Source organism: Colletotrichum godetiae (assembly GCF_030913485.1).
Source record: "Colletotrichum godetiae strain CBS 193.32 chromosome Unknown BDP55scaffold_18, whole genome shotgun sequence".
NCBI lineage: Eukaryota > Fungi > Ascomycota > Sordariomycetes > Glomerellales > Glomerellaceae > Colletotrichum > Colletotrichum godetiae.
The window spans coordinates 193,851-221,631 of NW_026851266.1; the positions used below are offsets into that span (position 1 = coordinate 193,851).

Genomic DNA, 27,781 nt, shown 5'->3' on the forward strand with positions numbered 1-27,781 from the left:
AAGGTACGTAGTGCCTAGTACTTGCACTTATTTCTTGGCGAGTACAGAGGAAGAAGGAGCCAAGCAAATCTCATCGCCCCCTGTCCAGCATCCCGATCCTTCGCAGAAAACACAATCTGCCATCCAATAAGTTTGCTCGCGATGGCTTCTTTCTTCCGCCATCCACTCTCGCATTCGTTGCTGTCGCCAGACACGAGGGAGCGCTCGCCTCCCGTCCACTCGCTCAATACGCCGTACACGTGAATATCCACGGCCACCCGCATTCAAATCACGATCGCGATCACGATAACCCACTTCCACCACCGCAGCCATGGGCCTCCCCAACGCCCTCCTCGCGCTCCTCGCAACGATCATCGCAACAGCGGACGCCCTGAACGTCACCGTCCCCTCGGAGATCGAAGCCGGCGTTGAGACGGAAATCGAAATTGGCTTCGATTACTGGAAACAGCCGTTTGTCTACGAGACCCTTCCAGGGCCAGTCTTTGACGAGGTCGTGGCGGTATGCCGAAACCCCGTGGACGAGGAGGTTGGCTGTGGACACGATATGTTGTACGAGCATTACCAGCTGTTCCTATTCACTGAGGAATGGATGGACACCTGTAAGGTTCCCTCTCCCCCCAGAATTCGCGTCCCTGCGCACTATCGGTGGATTGCATCCCCCGCTCACATACTCGAACGGAAGGCTACCTGAGCGACTTCATCCCAATGGGCACAACCAACCCCAAAATCACAATCCCCAAAGACCTAGGACCCCCCGAAGCCTATAAAATCACAGCCATGGCCTTCAACGGCACGCAAATCCAAACAAACTACTACGGCGTCGAATCCTCCCCCGACTTTACCCTCACAAACACAGACATCAAATCCTGGACGTCATGGGAACACTACGGAGGCTGGTTGAAACCATGGCACTCCCTCCCCTGCTCCTCGTACGGCTGCTTCCGCACCTGCGGCCTCAAATTCGCAGATGACAAGGGGAACACGAAACAAGGCACGGCCGCCGGGCTCTTCAACTGCCTTAACGAGTGTCCTGGTATTCTTGCGGATTGGAATGACGATGATTCGCAGTGGTCGTGGTATAAAGCGTTCGACGGGTTCGATTGGTCTGGTGAATCGACGGCCGTGACGACGAGCACGCCGAGCGCGGTGCCTAGTACTACGGGTTATGGGTACCAGACGATGGATAAGCAGGAGACGACGTTGTACGGCACGCCGACGGCGCCGACGGAGTATTCGTGGTATAGTCTTTTGACGGCGAAGCCGACGGCGACAAGACAGGCTTCGGCGGGGAAGAGGAGGGCTAAGCCTCCCGTGGCGGTGCCAAAGAAGACGAGCTATGCGGGCCTCATGGTAACGACAGTGTTGACGTGCCTGGTTGCGTTTGGCATTGGATCTGTGCTCGGATGGATTTGGCCTGATGGATTGAGGCACGATGGATGAAGATGGTTGTTGCAGATGTATGGTGTGCAATGTATACGAGTTGGCTTAGTCATGAGACGGCATTTGACGATGAAGATGACAATGCTTACTAGTTATTAGAGCAATTGAGCTATTGCCCATTCCGTGCTCTCCTGAATGACTTCAGCTTCGGCTTCTCTGCATCGAAGCTCTCAAAGGCCGAGCGGATCCTATTAGCTAATAATAAGAGCTACCAGATAACACGGCCTGCACCCCGCACGAGCTCGATGCATCAGCTGGGTGTCCCAGGGGACGCCCGGACGCGCTTTGCTGCGGGGAACTCCTGTGAGAGTGAGACGGACACTTGACAATCGGGGTTCCTAGCCCATTGTTTACCTCAAAACGTGTTGTTCCGGGCTGGGAAGCGGTAATTCTCGGCCCAGGGAATTCTTTAATACATATTACTGCGTAGGGAGAAGCTGGGACTTTTGACTTTGAGACATATTCTGATAAATAGCAGAGAAGACGTACCGTATCGTCAAGCTCGTATCACTCAAGGATGAAGCTTGCCTGGTGTCAACATGTCATCCCAACGGCTGTCTCTCTTATCAACCTCCTCCCTCACAGTGACCCCGGTACATACCCCTCCATCGCGCCTTGTGCTCCCTTCTCTGGAAGCTGATGTGACGAGCGGCTATGGAGCTGTGTCGCCTAGTGACAAAGTGGTGGTGTTGGACACCCTGCAGTGAGCCGACAACAAGCGCCCTATGAAACCGGGCCCTGAGCCGATTGCGGGGTTTAGCCCAAGGGGACGCAAGGGCGTGATGCTCCCTTTTCTGGGGAACAAGCTTGGGCCGGCCGTCGGTCTGTGGAATGATCCCAGTTCCGGGCGTATAAACTCGTCTTTGTTCGCCCCGTACACAACACGGGGAATTCAGTCCGACTGACTTCAGTTCAAACTACTCCATCCGGCTTCTGCTCATAGGAACAACAGAGCCCGTTCTCCAGAATTGTGCAACTTCTCCGCCGCGGCGCGTCATCGGTCAAATCTCGTCTCCCCCGTACATCGGTCAAGGTCTCGAGTCGTTCGTTCATCCACAGCTTGCTTCCTTGCTTGACGTGTGCCACCCAAGCTCGACTCGACTCTACTAGGTAGATTGTTCAGGACCCAAGTACTGACACAGTTGCCAAGCGAGACTCGTCCCCCCCTCAAAGGTGTTTGATAACACTGTGAAGTAGTCAATCACACACACACTCGCACACACACATCCATCCACCTCACTTGTTGATACCCCGCCCCTCCAATACGCCCACACTGCTGGCCGGCTAGTTGGCCTGTTATTGCCGTTCTTCACCATGCCTTTCAGACAATTGCCGGTGCCCATGGCACGTTGCTTGCGCAGCTTCGGCTCTGCAGGCGGGCGACCAGGGAGATTAGTCCGCTTCAACCAGACATTGGCGCCCAGCATAGCCGTTGTCGGCGGCCCTGCTCGTCAACTTGCCGGTTTCTCATCCGCGGCCCCACTGCATCGAAGTGGGGGATCACCATCACCATCATCCTCTCATGCAGGTGCTGGTATAAAGCCCACCACCTCTCGACCCCTTGTTGAGGATGAGTTCAAGGCCACCATCGATCAAGCCCGGAACCTGTCTTCGAAATCAACAGAGATGTATACCGCGTCTTTTGCCTTCTTCGAAGCACTATGGGACGCCGGCGTCACCCACTGCTTCGTGAACCTGGGTTCTGACCACCCCAGTATCATTGAAGCCATGGTTAAGGGTCAAAGGGAGCGCAAGGGAAACTTCCCCAGGATCATTACCTGCCCCAACGAAGTAATTGGAATCCCATCTTACCGCGTGCGTCCAATTGGCATATACTAATGGGGTTATCCAGATGGTTGCCATGTCCATGGCTGATGGTTACGCCCGTCTGACTGGCAAGCCGCAATGTGTTATCGTACACGTCGACGTAGGAACCCAAGGTCTCGGCGCTGCCGTCCATAACGCATCGTGCGGCCGCGCACCGATCTTAGTGTTTGCCGGTCTGTCTCCCTTCACTATCGAGGGCGAGATGAGGGGCAGCAGAACAGAGTACATCCACTGGATTCAGGATGTCCCCGACCAAAAGCAAATCGTTTCGCAATACTGTCGGTACTCTGGCGAGCTCAAGACAGCAACCAATGTTAAGCAAATGGTTAATCGCGCCCTTCAATTCTCAAAGTCAGACCCTCAAGGCCCCGTGTATCTTTGCGGCGCTAGAGAGGTAATGGAGGCAGAGGTCGAACCGTACAGCATTCGTCAAGAGGATTGGGACCCCGTTGAGCTCGGAGGTCTTCCCAATAACGCCGTCAACAAGATTGCTGAGGCACTGGCTGGTGCAAAGGAGCCCCTCATTGTCACTGGATTCGGTGGCAGGGACCATCAATTTCCCGGCGCTCTCGTCGAGCTGGCAAACACCGTGAAGGGCCTGCGCGTTGTCGACACAGGTGGCAGCGACATGTGCTTCCCCGCAGACCACCCCGGCTGGCTGGGACTTAGATTCGGTATCGAGGACGCAGTAAACACTGCCGATGTCATTGTTGTTCTCGACTGCGACGTTCCTTGGATCAACACTCTGTGCCACCCAAAAAAGGACGCCAAGATCTTCCACATTGATGTTGACCCTCTTAAGCAGCAAATGCCCGTCTTCTACATCGCCGCTCAGTCGAGATACCGAGCGAGCAGCCTGTTGTCAATTGAGCAGATTACTGCACACCTAAAGGGTCAGTATGCTACCGAATTGGAATCTGCGGAAGCCAAGGAGCGCGAGGCAAAGGTCGAGGAGTCACACAAGCAACTTCTTGCCAAGATTGAGGAAAAGGCACAGCCCAAGGCGGACGGCGAGTTCGGTACTGGCCACCTTACCCGGTCACTGAAGAAGCTGTGTCCCGAGGACACCATCTGGGCCATTGAGGCTGTGACAAACACGATTTTCGTCCACGACAATCTTCAGCCCACATTGCCCGGCTCTTGGATCAACTGCGGCGGCGGTGGCCTTGGATGGTCCGGCGGTGGCGCTCTCGGCATTAAGCTGGCGACCGATTTCGAGCATGGCGGTAACAACAAGGGCAAGTTCGTTGTGCAAATTGTTGGCGATGGCACGTTCCTCTTCTCAGTACCGGGTAGTGTATACTGGATCGCCAAGCGGTACAGTATCCCTATCCTGACTATTATCTTGAACAACAAGGGTGAGTGGTCGATAAATCTTTCTGGTGATTTTGAAATGGAAGCTGACATGATGGCAGGATGGAACGCCCCTAGACGGTCACTGCTTCTGGTGCACCCTGACGGTGAGGGCTCCAGGGCGACCAATGAAGAGATTAACATTTCATTTGACCCGGCACCCGATTATGCCGGCATCGCCAAGGCGGCGGCAGGTGGAGATTTGTTTGCTGCCCGTGTGGACAAGGCAGCGGACCTTGATAGCGTGCTGAAAAAGGCTATCGAGACGGTGCAAGGTGGCCAGCCCGCTGTTTTGGATATAAAGGTGGCCTTGGGTTCCTAGACATAGCATTGGAAGAGTGAGGCGGGAAGGCGATGGGAGAGGACCGGTATAAGCGGGTAGGATTGCTTCACCAGCTCGGTAAAGCATGGCCTGGTGGATTTGACGATTTTTTGTTTCCTTCTCTTTTTGCCCCTGTACTACCCAGAAGAGCGTAGACGCAGACGTAGATAGACTGTTGCGGAGTTCACCCGGCAGAATAGAGAGTCGCCGGACATTTGAAGGTTGATTGGATACGAAAGCACGTAGAACATCGTGTGGAGAGCATGGGTGACCCTGGTGTTAAGTCATAAGGTACTCTTGAGATGCTGCATGAAACCCATCGACGGCTGTGGCCGTCACGCTGTCAATGTCATCTAGCTTTAAGATAGGCAATATTTGTTAGGCAGCTTCTGACGCCAGTAGCCACACGGACGGAGGCAACTTGGTTGTCGAGTGTAAAAGAGATTCGTTATCATGCTGAACTGGTCTACGGACAATGGTTGATGAGACCAAAGGAACCTAAGCAGCAACGAGACCTCCCCTAACCCAGCGGGTAGATCTCCCCGAGAAGCCGGCCAGAATCATGGCTAGTTAAGATGATGTATATCCTTCAAGTCTGACTGACTGTGAAAGATAATCGTGGATGGCTGGGTGGTTTCTGGCTGGCCTTGAGGGGCTTCGGATGCCATGTACTTCATGAGGCAGTAAGATCCAGTTGAGTGAGGTGGTGTGGTGTCTAGCGGAGACCATGGACATGTTTGCCACCGATGGGTCGTTCAGACAAAAACAAGCTGGATGTTCGTATCATTATCGTCAGTTCGCCGTCACATCGAATCTGCAGCGGCGTAGGAAGATGCAGGAAAGTAAATGGCAAGACATTGAAAAGCTCCACAAGTTGGGCTCGGTGTGGATAGAAAATGTGTGGAAGATCTGGAAGCGCGTCAAGACTGCTCTTGGAGCCTGCGTTGCCTGCCACTGCCTGCCTCAATTACCCGGGGCTCGTGCATCAAATCTGGTCATTTGACAGGCAAAAAGGGACCCCTAAAACTCCACTTTGAGCCACCATCGGCGCCTACCTCCAAAATAAAACGGGGGGAGTGGGGGCGCCGCACCGGCCAGGCCAATGTCTGTGCTGCTCTTAGCTCTGCTGTACTTCATACCCCTGCTCAAATTCACCACCACATGGAAGGTGCCCGCTGAAGGGATTTGGAGAGGCGCATTCCAGGTTTGCGACAGGATCGAGAAGGAGGAAGGAAAGACCCCAAAGCAGGAAAGGGCGAGCGGTTGCTACCTGCAAGACGACAATACGTGATACTCCTATTGCTGAGGTACCCTACTCTGGCTTTCCCATGAGAACTGTACCTGGGTGAATGAAACTCCGTTGATATCAAGACAACTCCTATCGGGCCTTAACGGGCACCTAATCACATCTTAGTGATGTCCCGTCACCAGGGAGCCCCTCAGTTGTTACACGAGAATTCGAACCGTCACCGCGGGAGCCGAGCTACTGCTGTAGCCGCCTGCCCGATCCGAGGCGATGTAAACCCAAAGTGGAGGGTACGAGTGCCGTGTTGTTTGTATGTGTAAGAGTGTGCGAGCGAAATGTGTCAAGTCCATGTCAGCAGGTATGGCTCTCTGGTCCTTCCCAAGATGTGTGGATGGATGGATGACTACTTTGTACTCCGTAAATACCAACCTTACCCTGGGGGGGGAGAATGGGAAGGTGTAAGCTTCGCTTTCAAACGGGAAAGAAAACAGAATACTCGAGGAAGGACGGCAAAACAAGGAGGATGGCACGGCGGAAGAAGCAACACGGGCAAGTTGTAACAAGGAAGGCGCTGCCTCTGCTTCCACAGTTCCATCCTCGGCCTGTGGGACCTGCCCCTCCACCTCCACGCCCGCCTTCCCAAAATCCCGGCCTCCAAATTTCTCCAAAAATTCAACCGCTCATTAAAATGTCCCGGTCTCCCATCCCGACCCGGCGCGCTCAACGACATTACATGCAGATGTAGACCCAGACCACGACCGACGCATAACCGGCGACGTCCACGACGACCCCAGGTCAACAACATCATCAATACACATTCGATGCCCATCTAGCCCATCCGTTATCATCCCATTCTTCTTCATATTTGGCCATTATCTTCGCCACCTCTGCTCACCTCCCGTCGTGGTTCCTGCATATCTCCCCTCTCCGCCCGGGTAGTAAGCCAGCCAGCCACAACCAGCTTGGAGTTCTTGCCGATTCATCAGATGGTCGCCCACTGATACCACAATTCTTCTTGCCCGCCAATCTGCTAGGGCATTTCTCCCGCCGGTCTAGGTTTCCCGTCTATCCACCGCTTTCTGCTCGAGTACACGGCTTGTTGAAGCGTGTTCCCGGTCAAGTCGCCTCCGCAGAGAATAATACGACTTTCCATCCCCCTGTGCGGCGCTATACTTCCCTGCTTGTACACTTTGCTCCGGCGACGTCCGCCGCATCGCACCCGCATCGCGCCAGCTGCAAAACCCATCAGGCAAACGCCACCCGTCGTCTGCTGTTCTGAGGGCTGCCCAGCCTTTTGCTTTTCTTGCAGGTGGCACCCAATCTCTTCTCAGCGCATCGCTTCGCCTGCAAATCCAAGCCGCCCTCTTCCCGGGCCATAATCGTTGTCTGGTCTGCCACCCACCTGTAGTGTGTTTGGATATTGCAGCACTTTGTAGCGTCCTCGACTTCAGACGATCGCCGATCCCTCCATCGCAACGGGGATGCCGTGTCTCTTGCGCTCTCTTCGCCTGCCGCATGCCTGCAGTTCCCCGCACTAGCTTCGAGATCAGCAAAAAGATTGTGCTCTGTCACAAGCACCTCTGCCAGCAATTCAACCTTGTTGGTCCAGACCACCACCACGAACCACCGCTACCACCACCAACGATATTGCTCCGAGCGAGACATTGCCAGGCGAACCACTTGCTTTGCTCTAACCCCCCAAACGAGACGTGCAGCCGCACCGCATTATTATTGACCGACCTTTTCGAGCCCCTCTTGACCACCGAGACCTCTGGTGAAATATCACCTTACGCCGTTAATCAGCTTGCCCCTCCGCTCGCTCTTTTATCTTCCGCAACCGAACGACGATAATTCCCATTTCCCCATTCGAACCACGATCAAGTTTCCCACGCCAAGTCGCTTCTTTTGTTTCAAGGACCATATCTGTTAGCCTGTCCTAGAACGGCTGGAAACTACGCCATTTCGGCCAGACCATTCGAGAGTCGCCTGCGAAAGAAGTTCCCTGCGACATATTCCGACCCCCGCAAGCCGAATCTGGCCGAGGGAACTGCAACTGTGCAAAGATAATACTTTGGGCCATGATAGTTGTGTGAAATAGCTCAACGGTACACACATAATACGGCCTCCGTCGGGGCTTTTGCTTACTATTGTCTGTTTTCTCGAAGCGTTAGATGCTCGCTGTTGCCCACGCCGAACATACCGAGACGCTGCTCTCGTACCCCAACCCGACGTCATTGTCGCCCTATAACCATCCCCGGTGTGTCCTCCAGGACCAACACCAAAATACCGCAGGGATGACTCCAAAGCCTGAAGAGGGCCTGCCGCTGCAGCAGACAGATTCCAACGCGAGCGTCGTCCCCGATATTCCGCCGCCGCCAAACCCTTCTTCCGATCCGCGATTGAGCGTTGCCGATTGCGACAGTCCCCCGAACGTCCCCGAAAACAACGATGTCTTCAAGTTGTCGCCTAGGGCAGCGATGAGGCTCTTGAGTGGCGGAATCGAGGCCCTCGTGAAGATAACAGGCGATATCCCTCCGACACCACCACCTACAAGCCCTACACTGCCCAATATGAGAGGAATGGCGGCAGAGAAGGAGCTCATCCGCACCAGCTCGCAGAAGAATCTAGCTCGTATGCGCAAGGAGGCTGAAGCAGCAGCCGCATCTTCAGCTCCCTCGCCTCGTCGACCGGCTATGATGTCCCAGATGAGTGGCTCGAGTAGCTCAACACCACAATTAATAGACGGTGTCCACCTGCGGCAGACACAATCACCGACCCCTCCACCACCACTGAAAGCACCCGAGCCACACATAATAATTGGGGAGAACTCGCAGCCGATTAACCTTCAGCATAGTGCGATCACGCGCAAGTTCTACTCTAAGAAACCGCCGCCCATTGGTATTGACGAATATCTCGCGAGAATTCACCAATGGTGCCCGATGAGCACTGCCGTGTACCTTGCTACCAGCTTGTATATCCACCGCTTAGCCGTTGACGAACGAGCCATTCCCGTGACCCGGCGAAATGCGCATCGACTGGTTCTGGCGGGGCTGAGAGTGGCAATGAAGGCGCTGGAGGACCTCAGCTATCCGCATAGCAAGATTGCCAAAGTTGGAGGCGTTAGCGACGTCGAGTTGGCGCGCTTAGAGATTAGTTTTTGCTTCCTGGCGAACTTTGAGCTAGTGGTGAGAGAAGATACACTGAAGAAGCACTGGGAGGTTCTGAAGCAGGAGCAGCCATTGAGGCTTATACATCCCAGCCTACCGAATTTGTCGTTGAACAGAAAGCCTAGGGAGTCGGCGCATTCCGGGCAGGAAAACCAATGGAAATGAGAAGGGCGTAATGAGAAGAGGTAATTGGGATACGTCACTGTGTGTTTGCAGCATGGTTGTGGCATTTGTCGGAGCAAGAGCGCATCATCATATTGCATTGGAACGGTGTACTTCTGGGTATGTTACGTCTGATAGCGATTCTCTTCATAGTACAAAGTACACACTTAATTGAGCGGGATAACATCCCCTTATTATTGATCATGACTATGAGAGGCGCCTTTGCTGGAAGTGCACATGATACCGGACGCCGGTGTTGGAGAGACCCGATGGTGATAATTTCAACGGATTGACTTTGTTGACATCTCTACTGTCTACTTATGGTCACGCGACATGAACATTATTTCGTCTCAACGGCTACGTTCCTTTCCTAGGTAGAGGTATCCGGACATTAGAAGCGATGACAAAGGTGTGCGTCGATGATAAGGGTCGCCAGCGAAAAGTGGCTTATCGCATTGTGTGGAAGCTTATCGATTATCGCGTCGCGCTTGGCAGGAACCCTTGACGGGAGTCTCAAGGTCGGAAGGTTGGAAGGCGTGGATGGGTTGTGCCTGCCCGGAGTCGCATGTTGCCTGTGGAAACGGAAAGGAACCACAGGCTCGCTTCTAACGGGTGCAGAACGGGGAAGGACCATTGGGAGCCGTGCGTATAGAGGGAGACAGCTGCAGCCAGCTTGGTTCCCTACCTCGAAGCTTAGAGCTCCGCCGCCTTGCCCGTGCCCCCCTAACCTGGAACCTGGAACCTGGACAGACTTTCTCCTCCCACCTCCAGCTTGCCCGTTGATCGAATTCAAACTAGACATTGACGCTCATCACGTTCTTTTACGTCTTTCTTTCCGCGCCTGATCTGTTCCAAACGTTCACGCGACCGGTTGGCCGGTTCTCAATGCGAAAAATCGAGCTGTCCGACGCAGTCTGACCGAATCACTCCTTCAAACAAGACCAGACATCTGAGCACGACCGCGCAATCGCGACCGAACCCGTCGCAATGGCCGAAGAATTCAACAATGACGTTGAGGTCGTTGACGACGCCCCCGCCAATCCTGGCGCAGACGTCGAGATGGCCGAGGAGGGCGATGCCAATGCTGAGGAACTTCCCTTCGCTGAGGGCGGCGAGAACGATCCCGTCGAGTCGCGCACCCACTTTGTCAGCTACCTATCTAGCCCCGTTGTGACCCTCTTGGTCGGTCAGGGCGAGACAGAAGCCATTGTCACAGCTCATCAGGCCCTTCTGGTGCAAAGTCCTTTCTTCAAGGAGGCATGCGCGCAGTTCAGCGACGATGGTAGCGTAGGTGTTCCTCCCAGGTTGCGCCAATCGCCCGGCGCAATCAGCGGTTCCCCGACGTCACTAACCCAATGCGCGACAGCCGCGTCAAATTGAGCTCGTCGGCGAAGACCTCGACGCGGTTGGATGCTTCCTCGAGTTCCTCTACACAGGAGAGTACTTCCCCCGCAAGGTCGCCGGTACGCGCACCCTCGAGCAGGATCCCTCGACTCCCGAAGTCGATGCGGATGGCACGCAGCTTCTGAAGCATGCGCGCGTCTATACTTTGGCCGAGAAGTTTGGTGTTCCCAGCCTCCGCTCGCTCGCCAGCTCCAAAATCCATTGCGTCAACTCAACGGCCAAGGGCGAGATTGCCTACGCCCGCTACGTCTACGCCTACACTGGCAAGGACGACACCACGATACGCGCCCCCGTCGCACAGTTCTGGGCCATGCGCTCGCACACCCTCCGTTCCGAAGCCGAGGACGAGTTCCGCTCTTTGTGCTTGAAGTACCCCCAGTTCGGATACGACGTGCTTAGTATGTGACGGCACTTGAATACGCTAGAAGGAATCATGATGCTAACTACTGATAGCCCGCGTCCTCGACGACAAGCTCAAGAGGGAGAAGAACGACAAGCTGCACCCATCATCATCATCTCAAGGAAGCGCTCGCAAGCGTGCGCGGCACAGCCAGATCTAGAACGACGAGGAACTCATTTATCAGCGCATGTTTTGCGTGGCGTTTGCTAGCATAGTTTAGGGATCTTTTCGCGATGGAGCATTTGGCATTCCCTGAAATCTTCCGCCATACCCATTGAGTCTCGGATTGGTACCGAGTGGATGCGATTCTCCAACGAGATGAACAGAATTTTTTTGCTTTCTTTGTAGACTGCGGCGCCGGTTCTTGCTGTACGCATATTGTTTTACCATCTTGGAAGCCGTGGGTGCTACGGCTGGGATATCTTGAAAAGGAGTTCGCTGCGTATGGTTTGGGGAGTATCGAATATCTGCATATCATGGAGCTACAAAGTAAATCGTTTCATCCGGGAGAGGTTTCGTCTAATTTCGTGTCTGATGAATTACTAGATGAGTGCGGCGCGAGGCTAAAAGGGGCTGTTAAATCACCTGCCTCGTTCCTTCCCACATCTGCCCCGCTCCTACCTCAGGTGAGACTAACTACGTGCCTACCTTCCTTGACCTCCATTCCTCTAGGCATCCAAGGGTATATATTACCCCCCAACACCTTTTCTGTCACCAGCACAGCAGTGTCCGTCTAGGTCGGCGGTTCAGGTCAAGCTGTGTGCGTGGTGTAGTGCTTCAACAAACAAATACTCCCAGGAAGTCAGAGTTTCGGTTGACTGAGGGGCGCGCTGTTTGAATCCGGATAAGGGCGTGAATTATAAGGTCAGTCCCCCCCTCTCTTTCTTCCATTGTTTAAGTAGTAGATATATTTCTCGAAACTATAGATGTGGTGGACAATTCGAAGCCACCTTTTTCACTTATAGCTCCTTCGCTATGAGTAAGCTCAACATTAAGTTAGCTAAACAATGAGTTCTTGCTTTGTTAATGGAAGCACCTTGACCGAGCTCTCGCCTCCAGCTCTGTTCTGTAAAATCTCGGTGAGTTTCGGTAAGACACAGCTACCCCAAAAATGCGGGGGACGGGATGCGGTCCGGGAGAGGCAGAGTTTCTCCGCCCAGCCGGAGGACGACGCTCCATTTGATCTATCTGAGGCGCATTCGGAACCTCGGATTGGGGACAGATTTGAAGTAATTGAGCCGGATCGGCGCTCACATGTAGAAAGCCAGCGTGGGACCCTGGATATGGTTTGAGATGCGCTCTTATATGAAGATGCCACCCCCCAAGCTCCCGTCTACTGCGTGCTTATGACGTGTCTTCACCGTTGCTATTCTTGATCGTGTAGAGGCGCTTCGAATGGGTGATACATTATGAGCGCATTCACCAAAATTCTCGGGCTATCGGCCTATACAGCCCTCGTAGCAATCTCCTTCCCTTACATCCAACAACACAATATCCCCTCCCGTCTCCAAACCTCCCTCAACAAGCTCTTCTCCACACCGACAGACGACATCTTTTCTGATCCGGAAGTCTTGACGACCGAGCCCTACATCTGCCAATCCCAAAACTACACCATGCAAATCGTCTCCCTCGATCCATTGGTAATCTACATCCATAACTTCCTCTCCGAAGCAGACATCATATCCCTCTTAGAAGCAGGCGAGCCGGCCTTCAAACCCTCGTACGTCGTCAAGAATGGCAGAACGCAGGGGACGCCGGGTAGAACTTCCTGGTCCGCTGGCTTACCTGCCGATGATATCGCCGTGGAATGCGTGTTAGCCAGAGCGGAAGATTTCCTGGGCACGATGATGGCGCCTGGGCGAGACGAGATTGGACCGCCCCAATTGGTGCGATATACAAAAGGCCAAAGATTCAACGTCCACCACGACTGGTACGATGATTTCCAACCCGATGTCAGAACCGGGCGAAGACGAAAATGGAACCGGGTCGCGAGCTTTTTTGCGATTTTGGAGGATGATTGCACGGGCGGTGAGACGTGGTTTCCCAAGATCGAGGCCATTACGCCGCAGCATCGGAGGGTGGATGGTGAGGGGACCATGTGGAGGAAACATAATGATGGTGGGATTGCGTTCAAGCCTGTGAGGGGGAATGCAGTGTTTTGGGTGAATTTGCACGAGAATGGAACGGGGGATGGGAGGGTTGTGCACGCTGGGTTGCCTGTTGGGGATGGGTTGAAGACTGCGATGAATATTTGGCCGAGGAGGTATCTTGGACCTGAGGCTTGGAGGGAGGGCGAAGGGCCAGAGGATGAGTTTGAGGGTGAGAATGTGAGTGTTGTGAAGGGTGAGAAGGGTGAGAAGGTGATGGGAAAGGTGATGGTCGAAGAGAAGGAGGAAGAGCTTGTTGTTGATGATGCTGAGGCTGATCCTATTCAGAAATCCGATTGAAATGGTCAAAACTTTGCGGCAGCCTAGATTATGAATCGACAATTGATTGTTCTCGTGGTTACTTCGAGGTTCCTAGATGACTGATTTGTTTCAGACTCCTCGACTTTTCTCTCGTTTTGAACTTCACCTCGACGAACCTGCATAACCTCACTCCGAGGCAACAAGGCCCAATCGCTCTTTCCCCTGCACCTTCCTGGTCATTCTCTCCCTCGCCAACCACTTCACCTCGAGTAGATCAGAGAGACGGTGATGCATGGCTTATTCGTCCCGAAGCACATCCAGTCCAATCCGGACTTGCGGCGCCCCGTGGCTGATGAAGAGATTGGCCTCGAGGCTTTGGAGCCCTACCAGGATCAACTCGATCACCAGATATGGTCAGCGCCAAAGATGTCAGTTCGAGCCCCTTGGCCTGAGATGGCGACAACCTACGCGTGCCTTCGTCCAGGTATGACGTGGTCCTGTGGTACACAGACGTCCCAAGAGCCCGAAGCCGTTCCATCTACCGCTCATGACAGGAATATCCTGGACGCCACGAAACACTACAAGGCCTTCATCAAGAAGATACGACAGAGACAGAATGCTGGGCTCATTGACAAGTCTGTGACACTTGGCCCGGACGGCCGTCTCACTTGGCCTGGTTTGGGTAACGAGGCTGGCACACTGCGCAAACTACCTGACAAGATCAATATTCAACGTCTCATTGCCGAGTACGACGGCGCCGATGCTGATCGCATGCCTGAGAGCGATCGTCGTGTTCTTCATAGGCTTTTTGAAGCAGATCTAGCTGACGGAAAACATGTGGCCAAATGTGCCCGAAAACTCAAATCTCTCATCAATATCGACGACGTCGAACTGGGCGAAACCCAGGTGCGAGAAGCCTTCGAACAATGTCTTGGTCCGATGTTGTTTGAGAAGACACGGATCGGGGATAAAGTGGCGTCCGCTTAGAAGACGGGCGCATGCCCGCTGACCAACTTGTTGCCTCTTGCGCGGAACTGTTGGGCGTCGACGTGCCCACAGACTCCGACGGCAACGTTATCAATGACGTTGATGCCACTATCGTCGCTATTCGAGCGGTTGATGGAGAACTTACCAACGTCCTACCACATTTACTTGGCTCATCACCCATCCTGGGAGGGACGGAACAGAGCCGGTGTTTGAGTTGACCGTCAAGTTGATGTTCAATTCGCGGTGCTTCGAGTACTGGAATAGGTTGACGATGTTTGCAGGGCATATCCAATGTCAGCCTTTGAAAGAGGAGGCCAAGGAGGAGTGGGCTAGGCTTTTCGGAGAGCCTTATAGAAGCGATGGCGATGGCGAAGGTGATCAGTGGGGCAATGAGGCGATGCTTAGCAGTGTGGTAAGCGAGCCCCTGTTCTCGGGTGTTACCAAATATGTCAAGTTGGAGAAGATCTTGCTGCCAGGCATGGCACTGGTAGGCTTGAGAAGGTGTTTGATTTGCGTTGGACGCGGAAAGATCGCTGGGAATCTGGGGGACGGGCGGAGGAGGTCACGGAAGTTACTATCTGCGTCGACCTGGCGAGAACCATTGTTTCGTCTCCCCATGATTTGCATGTAGACTTTTGCCGTCATCAGGGAGCAGGCTTCGTTGACCAATCAAGACCGAAGTTCCCCTTGGGCCCTTGAGCCTATTCAGTGAGAGACAGAGTGACCCGTCGCCGTCGGCATCTCATGTAAGACCGAGCATTGGCCGCCTTTGGCAAGGACCGGAATCCTCCGAATTGTTCAGTGGGGAGTTGCTGGTGGTATCTCTGCTCAACTTCTGAGCTGTAGCCCCTTTTCATTACGCATTGGGCTCCCATGCCATGTATCTTAGGAAGTCTTTCTTGCTGTCTCTAGAATGATCAACCGTTGTCGACGGCCAGGTCAGGTCTCTCTGCAGCAAAAGGCCCAATACAGAAAGAAGCACTTCTATCCTGTCGCTTTTCCTATACGCAATTTTTTGAGGGGACTAGGACGCATCTTCCTCAAGGTTGGCCATCTTCGCCCACATGCCCAGACTCAGTCTGCTCAACCATCAACTTCTGAAGCTCTTCGACCAAGTTACGAGCTTGAGCACCCTCAAAATCAGTCGTCGCAAGGTCCAGGTCGATAATCCACCGCGCCTCCGTCTTGTCGGTCATGCCCTTGATAGATGCGTGCCGTCGCTCGATCTCATCGAGCTGTGCCAAGACGCTGATAGCCTTGTTGGTTCGTATGGCCGAGTGCCGCAGCGCCATGCCGACCATGCCCTGGGCGATTGACCCAAAGACTGGGAACGAGGCGTAAAGGTCCTCTAGGCCTGCGAGGCAGACGTCTAGGTAGAATTTCCACTCGTTACCGGGTTGGCCGTCTGCCCGGAGTGCCATTCCTCCTTCAGAAATCATGGCATTGGCGACGTAGACGACTGCAGTCTGCCATAGGACCGAGTAGTTCGCGTTCTTGTAGCGCAGGCGGTATAAGAGAAGCAGTTGCTTTAGCTGTGTGATGGACGACGCATATACTGCTTCGGGAGTGGCATAGTGTGTACTGAAGGAGTAGAGGCGCTGTGATTTGTATTCGGTTGCGAGGAATGGTCGGAATAGATCAGTCACCACGGCGTGGAAGTAGACGCTGTTGAAAATACGTCAGCCTCGTTAAAAGCAATGTTAAGTATCCCAACGCTACATTAGGAGTACTGGGAAGGGTGGATGACGTACTGTAACAGCATGACGCTGTGCTTACTTTCTTCGCCTCTTGCCATGCCCAAAGAGAGTGCACCAGACCAGGAGAGTAGACGATGGTATGTTCCTTCTGCGAATCTCAACGTTGACTCGAGCGTGGTACCATGGTACTGAGGGTCATAGAATCTTTCCAAGATGTCTTTGAAGATAACCCACATGTCACTCGCGGCGCTGAGGAGCTGAGCATGAAAGGCTATCTTAGATGTCTCTGGATTGTCGCTTGGTAGGGATGCAATCAAGTCTCGGGGCATAGGTAGTAAGGGCGGTGTGTGGATTTCGTGGACGCGATAGTGAAGGGAGTACACCCTACATGGGTTAGCAGCCATCTTGGGATGGGAACAATGATTACGCTCGAGTACTCACGATACCCAGTTATAAATGCCCCAAGCAGTGTACGATGCCGCCCTCGTCCACTCGGCGTGGCCGCCCAGCCAGACGGTAGCTGATTCGGCTTCGGATTGGACATTGAAGAGGCCCATCGCCTTACCCAGCTTCACACTCTCTTGCAGGAACCGGAGACTCATGTCGTCTTTGCCGTACGTCACGGCGCACATGGTCAGTATTTGCAGTGCAGCAATGGTTGTGACGCTGTGTGGCTGCTGTTGATCGGAGAAATACTGCTGAGATTCTGCGAAAAGAGCTACACTGAAAGAGGCGGCATCGGCATGGAGGGTCGTATATGATTGCTGCTTTAGTTAGCCCCCAGGAAATCGCAACACATTGAGGGCGGGAATAGGTCACATACACACGCCCAACTCAAGACGGCAGTGACAAGAAATGGAGAGCAAAAGAATTGTTGAAGATTAACCAGATCTCGTACAAACAGGTCGGCGTCGAAAAGGGGTATCGTAGCGTAGTCAATGTCAAGATAGTGCGATATAATACTGATGGCAAGGTCGTTCGGGATGGGGATATTTGTCCACTTGGTAATATCAAGAAGACGTAATCGTTCGTCAAAGAGTGGTCTCGGCGTCGCAGCTCCCGTAGAATCAGGAGAACCAGATTTGGGCTCCTCATCTCGCTCGGGAGTCAGATACGGACTCGCAAAAGGGGAGACTTGCCTAGAAGACCTGCAATTCGTTAATGTACCGCGGCGTATCGGCCAAGCCCAGGACACCGTCTTGTCAAGGTTATGTCTGTTTGAGGCGACGTTCACATGCCCTGACAATAGGCATCTGGACTAGGCTATTGATAAGGATTGACATACTCGTCTTGTTGTCCTTGCAGCCAAGACTTCGTCACAGGTTGAAGTAAGGCTCCAAGAGTCAAGTCCGTGTACGGTACCGGGAACAGAGCTGGATATGCGATAGGGTGTCGAATGGTCAGTTCGAACCCAAGGCTGTTCTGTGTTGGTGGCAGAAGCCCTCTGAGGTGTTGCTGGTCGGACGGGCGTGCCAGGTTCAAAGCACGATCGGGCGTCTCATTGCGTAGTTTACGAAACAATTCGAGGGCTTGTTCTGGCGGAAGCGTTCGAAGAGATTCGAGTATCTCAGCAGGGCCACCTCGTTTCGACTGCTCCACTTCGGCGAGAGTAACCCGGTGTCGGACAGTGTAGGTGTACTCGCAATTCTCCGCACGGTGGTCACACATGACGCATCGCGGGAGTCGTCCATCGCACTATCAAGACGGCAATTAGCATTCCATACAACAGAACTCAAGGCATGTACAATGATTGGGAACGTCAAGGAACAACGCCGCAGTGGCAAAAGCAAGACAGGGGAAGCCGAGGCCCACCTTTGTCTTCCGCCTACGACACGGATCGCAGGCGCTGTTGGTCTTGCGTGGCCGCGCGGGACGGCGGAGGCTGATGTTAGGACGGCCGGGCCCAGGACCGGGACCAAGGCCGGTACGGGTACCAGATTCGGCGTTGGGATCAGAATTAGAATCGGGATTCTGCCGGATGTTGGCCGGTGATCCTTCGGCTGATGGCCGCGGCCGCAGCGGGCGAAATGGCGACATGTTGGATGGGTCCGATTGAGTGGCATTTCGACGGCATTCGCCACGTGTATCAGGTCATTTCGGAACCTGTTCGAGGGAGCACCCGCGGACGGTAGGCGGGAGGTGGCGATTGCAGGAATACTTGAGGGATGTTGTCGAAGAAATGCGGTGAAGGGGGGGGATTCGCAACGATGGCAGCGCTCTGGCCGGAGGCTTCCGAAGAAAGCTTAGCTCCAATTGGTCCTTTCTCAACGAAGCTCTCTGCTGGCTCGCTCGAGATGCTGCGCTAGTCCTAATACAGTACTCTGCGGTCCATTGCGGTCTAGACCGTCGATCCCCCGGTCCAGTGAGTCCTGGCAGACCGTTGAGCAGCTCACCTTGAGTGAGTGATCGGCGACTCGAGGTGAGCGGTGAACACTTCCACCAGATCGAGACATATTATCCCTTGGAATCTGCAATCCTCGATGCCGGCATTCATGCTTACCGGCTGCTTGGTTATTCAGCCTGCCACCCTTTCAGCCCATCAATACACCCCGAGACTATGAGTTTGGGCTGGAGCACTTAGCTAGAATTAGATAGCTTTGAGTACTTCATACGCTTTTCTCGACCACCTACCTAATTTCTACAGTAGAGAGGCCAGTGGTCCGCCACTTCAACGCCGGCATATTCCAGGAGGCCAGCTTCTTTAACGTCCCCGAATAGCTCCTTGTCCAATCAGATTTCCAACGATTGACAACCCAATGTTCCCGTTTGGCACTCCGCCGATAGCCGAATGGTTTCATCCTATAATTCAAGTCTGGCACGGGCAAGAGAGTTTCCAATATCTAAGAACTATTGGTGTGTTCGTTAAATGCCCCACGGCATCCGAACTTGCCCAAGCACGTTGAAATCCCCAGCTTTTCCGTTTCGAAACCAATATCCGCCGAGACTTGCCGCCAACGATTCACTGTTGCGGATGTTCATCCGAGCGGCTAGTGCAGGCGAGCTGCTTAAACCTCGAAGAACGACATTGGCTTTCAAACTTTGACACTTTAAGCTACTCTACATAGGATCTACGTTGCCACCAGTTAACTTCCATTGGATTTATATGATTGATACATCGAATACGTTACCCCCGCACTTTCACTCCTCGTGTTCTTCTTGACTGGACCAATATCGCGCCTGTTGTTGGACGACCAAGTTGAAACGAGCTCATGTAATGGAGTTGATTCGCGCCTGACCTGTCGCGGCCATCTAGTCAACCTTTGAGTCGACCATCCCGTCATGGCCCGAATTGGCACACAAAGAGTAAAGACAGGTTGTACAACCTGCAAAATCCGGCGTATCAAGTGCGATGAGGCGCGTCCATCTTGTGCGAGATGCATCTCCACCGGCCGTAGATGTGACGGCTACATATCTCCGCCGACGACGACATACTCCTGGGCGCAACTCTTGAGGTCATGCCCCGTAAATAATGCACCTTCAATCCGGGCCGCACAACCGAGCAGAGCCAGCATCGCCCACGCCGAACGAACGATGGACTTCTATCGCAAGGTCACCGCCCCGGCTTTTTCTGGTTCCCTCAACTCGTACTTCTGGACCAACGTCGTGATCCAGATGTCAGACCAGGAGCCTGTTGCTAGCCACGCCGTGCTGGCGCTCAGCTCCGTGTACGAGACGTTCAGCAAGGGAGCGTGGGAAGCGAGTCCCTTTGCTGTGTGGCACTACAACGAGGCAATCAAGCTGCTCCGCACGACGACGGACCGCGCGCTGATCCTCTTCGTCTGCGTTCTCTTCATCTGCATAGAGCTGCTTCGCCGGAACCCGAAAGAGGCGACGACCCACTGCCGGCACGGGATCAATATCCTGAACGAGATTCACAATGAGTCTGACTTTCTGCGGAACCATGTGACACCGGTTATGCGGCAGTTGAGCATCGCTCCATACCGCTACGGCATCAATCCCGCGACGTTTCCGACTGTGCGCAAGCCCATATCCACATCTACCAACCGACTTCAGAATGTTGCAGAAGCTCATGCCCGATTGTTGACCATACACGTCCGTCTGGTTCGGTATTTGGAATCCGTCGACGATTGCCATCTCGAGGCCGGTCAGGAAGGCCCCGAACCGGACGCAAAGTGGACTCGACAGTTCATCCTCGTTGACCTCGATGCGTGGTACAAGGCGTACAGGGAGTTGAAAAAGGAGGAGAGATATACCACCAGGGAGGAGGATATGGTGCGATTATTGGATATCCGGTATCTTGTGGGCAAGATCGCGCTTTTGAGTTCCGACAAGGGGGAAGCGGGCGAATGTGTCTACGACGAGCACACGGACAAGTTCCGCGCCGTTGTCGTCCTCGCATCGCAGGCAGAAGGCTCGCCGGGGTCTTTTCCCGAATCGTCCTCGTCAAAGTCCTCAGCAGGCTGGGGCACTGAAAGTGTTCTGGAATTAGGCTTTAGCTCTCTCCTCTTTATGGTCGTCACTAGGTGCCGCCAGCTGAGATTGCGGCTCGAGGCGCTAAGACTGATGAAGAAGCTCATGCAGCCCGAGAGGAACATTTGGGAGAGAAAGTTAACGTGGTCAATAGCGCAGCGAGTGATTGAGATTGAGCATGATATCACCCTTGACGACACTACTGACTTGGACGCGTTGATTTCCTCCGATGAAGGAAGCAATAGGTTCGTGCCGAAGGAAAGGCGCATAGTCGAGATGAACTTTCGGGGACCTGCGGAAGCTACGGTTCCCCCACGGAAAAAGGTGCATTTCTACCTAAAGAATGGGAGGACGGGTCAGATTGAGGATAAGGAGGAATATCTAGCAATATGATGATACCAATTGGGCGACGCTGGCTGAGACTAAACCATCATGCAATCTAGCTGCTTTACTGTGTGCTCTACCATTGGGGAAGAATTGCTGTATTGACTATGTGCCTATAAAAGACTCTTGATATCCTGCGCAGTAAGCATACGGTCCAACTGCATAACCCCATCAACAGGCTTCAACCAAGATGCGCGCGTGTCGATGAACTGCTCTACCTGCGGCTTCAGCTTCGTCTCCACGAGGCGGAAGTCATCAATAGTGCCGAGCCTGAGAATGCTCATACCAGGAAAGCCGGAGCTGACGCGGTACATGAGCGTGCCGCAGGTGTCGCAAAAGTGGTTCGCCATGTCGTTGCCCGTCGCGATGGTGCGGGACTGGCTGAAGGACTTGAGGTTGTCTTTGCCACGGACGTGGCGGAGGTGGCTGTCGGCAACTGAAAAGTTGGAGCAGAACATGGAAGAGGAGATCTTGCGGCAGTCTGTGCAATGGCAGATGAAGCGGTTGAGAAGACCGCGGCCTTGGGTTGGCTGATAGGGGTTGTCAGTGTAATAGTTCTTGGTCTTGGTCTTGAATTTTGTGATTTGGAAGGGATGGATGTGAAGACTTACAAATGAAAGTTGAACGGCGCCGCAGAGGCAAGTTGCTGTTGCTTCATCCTCTGTGGACCAGCCGTCCTGAGCTACGCCGGCGAGCGGGATGAAGGTCGGTGATGTCTTGTCGTCTCTGGCGATGGAAGACATGATGCGTGGTTTGAAAAAGATGATTTGGATGAGTTCCTGTGTGTGGCAAATGGTCGGAGAACGACGCGATGATGGGAAAGAGAAATCAAAGCCAGTGACGAGAGGGGCAAGCGTTGAATATATACATCATCTGCGAGTTTCGTATAGCATCACGACCTAGGCCAGCCACTTGGGCTTGGCAATAGTCGCAAAGCTTTTCCGTCGATCGGCAATAAACATCTGATACTATGCCACTCGAGATTGGAAGATTCCTGCGGATCTATGAGCTTCGCAGAGGACACTGCCGGGTTCAGATGGACGTATCGTGCGACGGCAAGACATGATCCAGCCAACACCACTCAAGACCTTCGAGATTGCTTAATCACTTACAAGTTACATGTACTTAGGTGCGGGGATGCACTAACGACGAGCGGGAATAAGACGAGGGGAATTTCTGTGCAAGTGAGTGCGCATGGTTTCGATGTGTGATTGCTAAGCTTGCTTACTTCAGTCGGCCAAACTTCTGTCCCTATAATCTGCATCCCAGGCTTAAACCCGGGCTGCTGGTTTTACTCAACTGATTCATCTGCAGGTGAGGGAAGATGTCGGGATGCTACCTAACTCCATTAAAGACTGACTGGTTAATCATGAGTGACTATGAGTCACCCAGCGATTGCTTGGTAATAACTCATCTATCCTGCTCCATCATGAAGAGAGAGAGGCAACGATCTATCACTCTTATCAATCCTCCTCAGCCATCTCCAACAGGTCAGTCCTGCTGCAAGCAATACGACTCACTCAAATCACGCGGCGAACGTTGAAGGCGTGTGAGACCTGACCCGTCTCAACGCCCATAGTATTGACCCGCTTCAGGTGATGGAAGCTCGCCAACTTTCGTCGCATCTCTGGTGTTCCGATTCGAAGCTGATCCAGGATTTCAGGAACCGCGGCATAGAGGATTTCGAGACTCCCGTCTTCGATCTTGACCGCAATGCCGACAGCTCCCTCCGCGCCAAGCTCCTTCGTGGCCTCTGATGCTCGGATACCGATGGTGTAGCATCCGTCTGCGCCAACTTTGCCGAAAAGGCCGCCTTCGAAAGCTCCCATGAGCACTGTACAGAAACGCCCTTCTCCGCCAACCATCTCGGGGTACGTTGACATGGCGTTATAAATATCGGCCATGTGCTTTGTTCTCGTAGAATGAACGGCATCTCCTCTATCGATAGCATCCGCAGCCGCGGCAAACGCAGCATACATGCAACCCATGGAGTAGAGAGGTTGGCCTGGCGCAGGGAGGTTGCAACCGTCAATTGCCCACTTGATCTCGTCTCCGCTGAGCCCGCTCAAGTCTTCAACAACTTGCTTAACCTTGACCTGCATCGGATGGTGAGGGAGGTGATAGCCCTCAAAGCTCGCACCGAGAGCCTTTGCGCCCCCCAGCATGCCCGCGTGTTTACCGGAACAGTTGCTATTGATCTCCATTGGCGTGAACCCGGCTCTAATCCACGATTTATCAACCACCGGGCAAATGGAAGGGTGGCCGCCGCAACGCAGGTCCGACTCTTGCGCCCCGACCTTGGATAACATTGACCTCGCCCTGGAAACATGCCGATCTTCGCTGTTGTGAGATGCGCACATCAGGGCTACATCGGCGCCGTCGAAGCCATATTTCTCAAAGCCCGGAGTTTCGAGCATTGCGAGAGCTTGCGCTGGTTTGGATGCGGAGCGAGCCAGCGTCATCCGTGAAGGGTTACCGACTGCATAGAGGATTTTACCGCTGACATCGACGACTGCGGCGTGGACTGCGTGTCTGTTTTCGATAACACCGCCTCTGTCTGTGACCACATAGTCTTCGAAGAGGCTAGTCTTTGTCATTCTCAGTTCGGCGAATTGCTTGATGGAATGTTGTTGCGGCGATAGAGCTTGCTGAAACTTGTAAAGGACTCGACTGTAGAATGCCTTGATCAGGATGCGTGTGAGTTGCGTGGCTCAGACGGCGAAGGAAAGGTGAATCTTTCTCTATTTTTTTTGTCGCTATGCTCTATCCCAAGGGAATGTCAAACAAAATCATGTGAGTTAATAAGAGGAAAAGGTGGGTGCACCTTATTCATTGGGGAGAACTCCAAAGGGTGGAAGAATCGGGGTCCAATGCGTCATGCCGGCCAGCGAGCTTACGCGACTTTATCGGGCACACTGAAGATTGGTGTTTCAACCAATTGGGGGCTCGCAGATCCCATTACTCAGGATGAATCATAAGCTAGTTAATCGTCTTGCTGATGAGCGCTCAAACAGACGCTTCAAAGGGTGCTTCTTAATTAAGTAAAGTCGTACCGCCCTCAATTAGGTAGAAGGTCTTAATGCTAGGCAACACGTCTAAGTCTGCTGCAAACCAACCCACAGGCGCTATTGAGGTGGTACTTTATGGAAAGATATTTCAAAGTTTGATAGAAGTACACCAACGATCGCCAAACTTAGAGGTAGTCATTTGGTGATTAGTGTACTCCGTAATGAGAGAGATACTCCGATTTAAAGCTAGAGATCTAGTGAGAATGAGATTGAAATCACTTGACAACATTCTAGACAACCATCCACCTAAAGATTAACGCAAACAACGAGAAAGTCAAGAATTCTATCCTGTTGCAGACAATACAATTACTTTTACAAAACTTATTAGACCGCATAACTCGAAGCGACCAAAAGTACCTAACCAACTAGGAAAGGCGTGCGCCCTTCCATGTGAAAATGACTCTTGACCCAGTGTTACAACCCCACAACCGGATGCCGTCCCGGTCCGGCACCGGTGTCGGCTTCTCAAGACTCTTTGTCATAAAACCTAGAGAATATCAAAAGAAGACGTCTCGGAAATCCTTCAACGTAAGGCTTATTCTGGAAGATATCGTCCAAGATTCGGTGCTCTATTCAACATGTCGGTTGAGCTGCGCCCGATGCCAAACTCCGGCGCTGCTGCCCCGGCGCCGCAGACTGATGAGGAGGACGGGAATACCTTGATCCACACTATGCCGCCGACCGACAAGGGCGCAGCCGCATGGAAGTTCTTGCTTTCCAGCTTCGTCATTGAAGCTCTGCTTTGGGGTAATTGAAGTTCTTGGGCATTCGACTTTCCGACGGCGTCACTAACCTGGCCAGGATTCCCCTTGACCTTTGGTGTCTTCCAGGAATACTATTCCTCTCAACCACAATTCGAGGGCGACTCCAACATTGCCGTCATAGGCACAGTATCCACCAGTATCTACTTCCTCGGCGCACCTCTCGCCGCCCCGCTAGTGAAGAGATTCCACCGCTACCAAAAGCACATGGTCGTCATAGGCTGGGCAATGTGCGTCGCATCCTTGGTCGGCGCATCTTTCGCTACCTCTGTCGCGGGGCTCATCGCAACCCAGGGCGTACTCTACGGCTTCGGATTCCTGATGCTCTACTTCCCGGTACTGCGAATGCTCAATGAGTGGTTCGTCGCCCGACGCGGCCTCGCATACGGCGTTCTTTACGCTGGCGGCGGTTTCAGCGGTGTTGGACTGCCGTTTCTGCTGCAACTACTGCTGTCGAAGTACGGCTACCAGAATACACTCCGTGCTGTTGCCGTCGCTCAGTTCCTTGGTGTTGCGCCCGTCTTGCACATGATCAAGGGCCGACTGCCACCGTCGCCTCACGGTGCTATGCGGATGTTCGATATTAGCTTCCTGAGGCAACCTCTCTTCTACTGCTTCGCGCTCTCGAACCTGTTCCAGGGCTTCGCTTACTACATCCCGTCCCTGTATCTGCCTTCTTACGCCAGTGCCATCGGGCTATCGGGTACCATGGGAGCGCTTCTCCTCGCAGCCCACAACCTGGCAACCGTTTTTGGGCAGATTGGTTTTGGATGGCTTTCTGACCACACGAACAATGTCTTCATGCTCATTTTCATCTCTTCTTTCACGTCGGCGGTCGCGGCGTTTACACTCTGGGGATTCGCCCACTCTTTGCCACTCTTGGTCATTTTTGCGCTGGTCTTTGGCATGTTTGCTGGAGGCTTCCTCATCAACTGGCCGAAGTTTGGGGCGATGCTGTCCGACGACCCGCAACCCGTATACAGCATGATGGCATTTGGCAAGGGAATCGGAAACTTGGCTACGGGTCCGATTACCGCTGGGTTATTGACTAAGCCGGTGAGTGGAGGATACGGGATTGGCCGTTATGAGTCGCTCATTCTGTTCCTGGGCTCTTTCATGCTTTGCTCTTCCTTGGGTGCCTTTGCTTGGCCTTTGAAGAAGCGAGCTTGAAGCGCGATAGATTTAGTATCGTCGATATGGGAAGACAGCTTGACTGTTCAAGGTCTATAGTAGCCGGTGCTTGAGACTCAGAGCCCTTGAGTCCTCATCTCCATTCCACCATCAGTGCAATGAATTCGAGAGATTTCTTAGCTCCCCGAACCCTGTACGTCATCAGCTGATGCATTGTCGTGGCCGTGGCTCGGGAAAAGGTTATTTGTAGTAGAATACTGGGGAGATCTGAGTCAAGAAGCATGCTATCCGCCGAAACCGAGTTTACAGTTTCTGTCCATCCGTAGCCCGCCCAGTAACCTTCAAGAACGGCCAGGAGGGGGCTTCTGCTCAAGTCTGGAAATGACTGGAAATACAATTCGCCTTAACAATGATCTATATCCAGCAGCCTTATGAAGCCTTGGCCGTGACTTTCGAGCCCGCTCAGAAGCCCGCTGTCAGAGATTAATCGAATCGATGTTTTCAAACCGACGTCAGATCGCTCGGACTAGTATCTTTGACGTAGATCGCAATATTTAGACTCAACTTTAGATGTCCGAATCTTGGGGATAAAGAGGTCAGGAGTCTACCAACAACATCTACTACACAACTAATCTCACGAGTGTTCCCAAACCTCCGACTATCGAGTACCCATCATATTGAGTGTAATTCCTCCAAGGAATTCTAGCAACTGTAACTGAAACCAAGATACCATGCGTTCATTCACCGCAAGCATCACATTGCTTTCTTTCCTCGCGGTTGGATCGCTCGCCCAGAGCAATGGTATCACACCCGTAACATGCCAGCCGGAGACAGTCAATTGCGTGAGTCTAAATCTTGAATCGTTTCGAACAGCAAAATTGTCTAATCTTGTTTTTCTTTAGGACTCGACGGCAGACTGTGAAGCAAAAGCCAAGCTTGGAGGATTTCCCTGCCCAGCTGGGTCGGGTCAAAACGATGCCGACTGCTGGATCGCGTCAAGCCCCGACGCCAGCGTTCAGATGACCGTGCAGGTATATCATTTCCTTCAACACCTGCCTGGTATAGTTTCGTGTGAGATCTGCTGACTGATACGCGCCCCATAGTGTTGGTGCTGCAAGCCGTCGAACAAAAGGTTGTTCCGTGCTTGAGGAATTGTTGGACTTGGCCACCAGGATAGTGGAAATCTTATATGTCTACGTACTGTACTATTGCAATGTAGAAAAAAGAAAAAGAAAAAGAAAAGCAAAGTCAGTCCAGCCTTTGAACCACCACTCTATCCGAGATTCATAGCATTGGAACGTTACATCCCACGCAAGCACCCCAAAACCATGTTGGCCTTACAAGATCCAACGAAGTTCAGATTTGTGGTTTAAGGTGTCATCATTGAAGTAGAACTACAACTACGTGTAACTAAGCTGCTTCGGGATCTTGCTGCGTCTAGCACTGGGCTCTATCCATCACAGGCATCGCCTGAGTGTGCCTTCGAGTTGGTGCAAAAGGTCTTGCTGTTCATGGGCAGATCAACTTTTCAGCCGCATACTTATCGGCTCTCTACTTAGACTAACGTCTCATTGGGTAACTGTCGGCGGAATG

General features: G+C 53.1%; 12 protein-coding genes across 12 annotated transcripts; 8 read left to right on the top strand and 4 right to left on the bottom strand.

Moving 5' to 3' along the window:
• Positions 1-10: 10 nt before the first annotated feature.
• On the top strand, positions 11-1,833 carry BDP55DRAFT_110198 (uncharacterized protein). Its single transcript, XM_060565379.1, has 3 exons — positions 11-599; positions 683-1,469; positions 1,530-1,833. Exons 1-2 carry the CDS (start codon positions 311-313, stop codon positions 1,438-1,440), a joined length of 1,047 nt encoding a protein of 348 aa, XP_060430181.1. The 5' UTR covers positions 11-310; the 3' UTR covers positions 1,441-1,469; positions 1,530-1,833.
• Positions 1,834-3,066: 1,233 nt separating this feature from the next.
• On the top strand, positions 3,067-4,942 carry BDP55DRAFT_550927 (thiamine pyrophosphate enzyme; the record flags this gene model as incomplete). Its single annotated transcript, XM_060569070.1, has 3 exons — positions 3,067-3,231; positions 3,293-4,625; positions 4,683-4,942. The coding sequence occupies 3 exons, from the start codon at positions 3,067-3,069 to the stop codon at positions 4,940-4,942; spliced, it is 1,758 nt and encodes a 585-aa protein (XP_060430182.1).
• Positions 4,943-8,482: 3,540 nt separating this feature from the next.
• BDP55DRAFT_550948 (cyclin) lies at positions 8,483-9,520 on the top strand (the record flags this gene model as incomplete). The annotated part of the gene is made up of 1 exon (XM_060569073.1): positions 8,483-9,520. One exon carries the CDS (start codon positions 8,483-8,485, stop codon positions 9,518-9,520), a length of 1,038 nt encoding a protein of 345 aa, XP_060430183.1.
• An 892-nt stretch (positions 9,521-10,412) lies between these two features.
• Positions 10,413-11,639, top strand: BDP55DRAFT_110279 (uncharacterized protein). Its single transcript, XM_060565380.1, has 3 exons — positions 10,413-10,804; positions 10,884-11,319; positions 11,375-11,639. The coding sequence occupies exons 1-3, from the start codon at positions 10,505-10,507 to the stop codon at positions 11,479-11,481; spliced, it is 843 nt and encodes a 280-aa protein (XP_060430184.1). The 5' UTR covers positions 10,413-10,504; the 3' UTR covers positions 11,482-11,639.
• A 384-nt stretch (positions 11,640-12,023) lies between these two features.
• Positions 12,024-12,609, bottom strand: BDP55DRAFT_661944 (uncharacterized protein). The gene is made up of 2 exons (XM_060574765.1): positions 12,248-12,609; positions 12,024-12,185 (listed from the first exon to the last, which is right to left on the bottom strand). Exon 1 carries the CDS (start codon positions 12,498-12,500, stop codon positions 12,345-12,347), a length of 156 nt encoding a protein of 51 aa, XP_060430185.1. The 5' UTR covers positions 12,501-12,609; the 3' UTR covers positions 12,024-12,185; positions 12,248-12,344.
• Positions 12,610-12,730: 121 nt separating this feature from the next.
• Positions 12,731-13,768, top strand: BDP55DRAFT_631351 (2OG-Fe(II) oxygenase family oxidoreductase; the record flags this gene model as incomplete). Its single annotated transcript, XM_060572272.1, has 1 exon — positions 12,731-13,768. The coding sequence occupies one exon, from the start codon at positions 12,731-12,733 to the stop codon at positions 13,766-13,768; it is 1,038 nt and encodes a 345-aa protein (XP_060430186.1).
• A 249-nt stretch (positions 13,769-14,017) lies between these two features.
• BDP55DRAFT_728035 (uncharacterized protein) lies at positions 14,018-14,716 on the top strand (the record flags this gene model as incomplete). Its single annotated transcript, XM_060579390.1, has 1 exon — positions 14,018-14,716. The coding sequence occupies one exon, from the start codon at positions 14,018-14,020 to the stop codon at positions 14,714-14,716; it is 699 nt and encodes a 232-aa protein (XP_060430187.1).
• A 1,040-nt stretch (positions 14,717-15,756) lies between these two features.
• BDP55DRAFT_550892 (uncharacterized protein) lies at positions 15,757-18,450 on the bottom strand (the record flags this gene model as incomplete). Its single annotated transcript, XM_060569065.1, has 6 exons — positions 15,757-16,381; positions 16,468-16,797; positions 16,855-17,177; positions 17,237-17,561; positions 17,699-18,108; positions 18,226-18,450. 6 exons carry the CDS (start codon positions 18,448-18,450, stop codon positions 15,757-15,759), a joined length of 2,238 nt encoding a protein of 745 aa, XP_060430188.1.
• Positions 18,451-19,692: 1,242 nt separating this feature from the next.
• Positions 19,693-21,237, top strand: BDP55DRAFT_551004 (uncharacterized protein; the record flags this gene model as incomplete). The annotated part of the gene is made up of 1 exon (XM_060569081.1): positions 19,693-21,237. One exon carries the CDS (start codon positions 19,693-19,695, stop codon positions 21,235-21,237), a length of 1,545 nt encoding a protein of 514 aa, XP_060430189.1.
• A 23-nt stretch (positions 21,238-21,260) lies between these two features.
• On the bottom strand, positions 21,261-22,418 carry BDP55DRAFT_110404 (Mss4-like protein). Its single transcript, XM_060565382.1, has 3 exons — positions 22,341-22,418; positions 21,840-22,222; positions 21,261-21,758 (listed from the first exon to the last, which is right to left on the bottom strand). The coding sequence occupies exons 2-3, from the start codon at positions 21,969-21,971 to the stop codon at positions 21,342-21,344; spliced, it is 549 nt and encodes a 182-aa protein (XP_060430190.1). The 5' UTR covers positions 21,972-22,222; positions 22,341-22,418; the 3' UTR covers positions 21,261-21,341.
• Positions 22,419-24,104, bottom strand: BDP55DRAFT_110403 (L-asparaginase II). Its single transcript, XM_060565381.1, has one exon. The coding sequence runs from the start codon at positions 23,823-23,825 to the stop codon at positions 22,749-22,751; it is 1,077 nt and encodes a 358-aa protein (XP_060430191.1). The 5' UTR covers positions 23,826-24,104; the 3' UTR covers positions 22,419-22,748.
• Positions 24,105-24,764: 660 nt separating this feature from the next.
• On the top strand, positions 24,765-26,715 carry BDP55DRAFT_661951 (monocarboxylate transporter). The gene is made up of 2 exons (XM_060574766.1): positions 24,765-25,043; positions 25,098-26,715. Exons 1-2 carry the CDS (start codon positions 24,875-24,877, stop codon positions 26,225-26,227), a joined length of 1,299 nt encoding a protein of 432 aa, XP_060430192.1. The 5' UTR covers positions 24,765-24,874; the 3' UTR covers positions 26,228-26,715.
• Positions 26,716-27,781: the final 1,066 nt, after the last annotated feature.

Coding starts and splice junctions, on each gene's coding strand:
- BDP55DRAFT_110279 (XM_060565380.1), top strand. CDS start 10,505: ATGGCCGAAGAATTCAACAATGACGTTGAGGTCGTTGACGACGCCCCC. Junction 10,805..10,883: donor AGTTCAGCGACGATGGTAGC/GTAGGTGTTCCT, acceptor AATGCGCGACAG/CCGCGTCAAATTGAGCTCGT. Junction 11,320..11,374: donor GTTCGGATACGACGTGCTTA/GTATGTGACGGC, acceptor AACTACTGATAG/CCCGCGTCCTCGACGACAAG.
- BDP55DRAFT_661951 (XM_060574766.1), top strand. CDS start 24,875: ATGTCGGTTGAGCTGCGCCCGATGCCAAACTCCGGCGCTGCTGCCCCG. Junction 25,044..25,097: donor CATTGAAGCTCTGCTTTGGG/GTAATTGAAGTT, acceptor TAACCTGGCCAG/GATTCCCCTTGACCTTTGGT.
- BDP55DRAFT_110403 (XM_060565381.1), bottom strand. CDS start 23,825: ATGACAAAGACTAGCCTCTTCGAAGACTATGTGGTCACAGACAGAGGC.
- BDP55DRAFT_110198 (XM_060565379.1), top strand. CDS start 311: ATGGGCCTCCCCAACGCCCTCCTCGCGCTCCTCGCAACGATCATCGCA. Junction 600..682: donor TGAGGAATGGATGGACACCT/GTAAGGTTCCCT, acceptor CTCGAACGGAAG/GCTACCTGAGCGACTTCATC.
- BDP55DRAFT_110404 (XM_060565382.1), bottom strand. CDS start 21,971: ATGTCTTCCATCGCCAGAGACGACAAGACATCACCGACCTTCATCCCG. Junction 21,759..21,839: donor GCGCCGTTCAACTTTCATTT/GTAAGTCTTCAC, acceptor AACCCCTATCAG/CCAACCCAAGGCCGCGGTCT.
- BDP55DRAFT_661944 (XM_060574765.1), bottom strand. CDS start 12,500: ATGGAGCGTCGTCCTCCGGCTGGGCGGAGAAACTCTGCCTCTCCCGGA.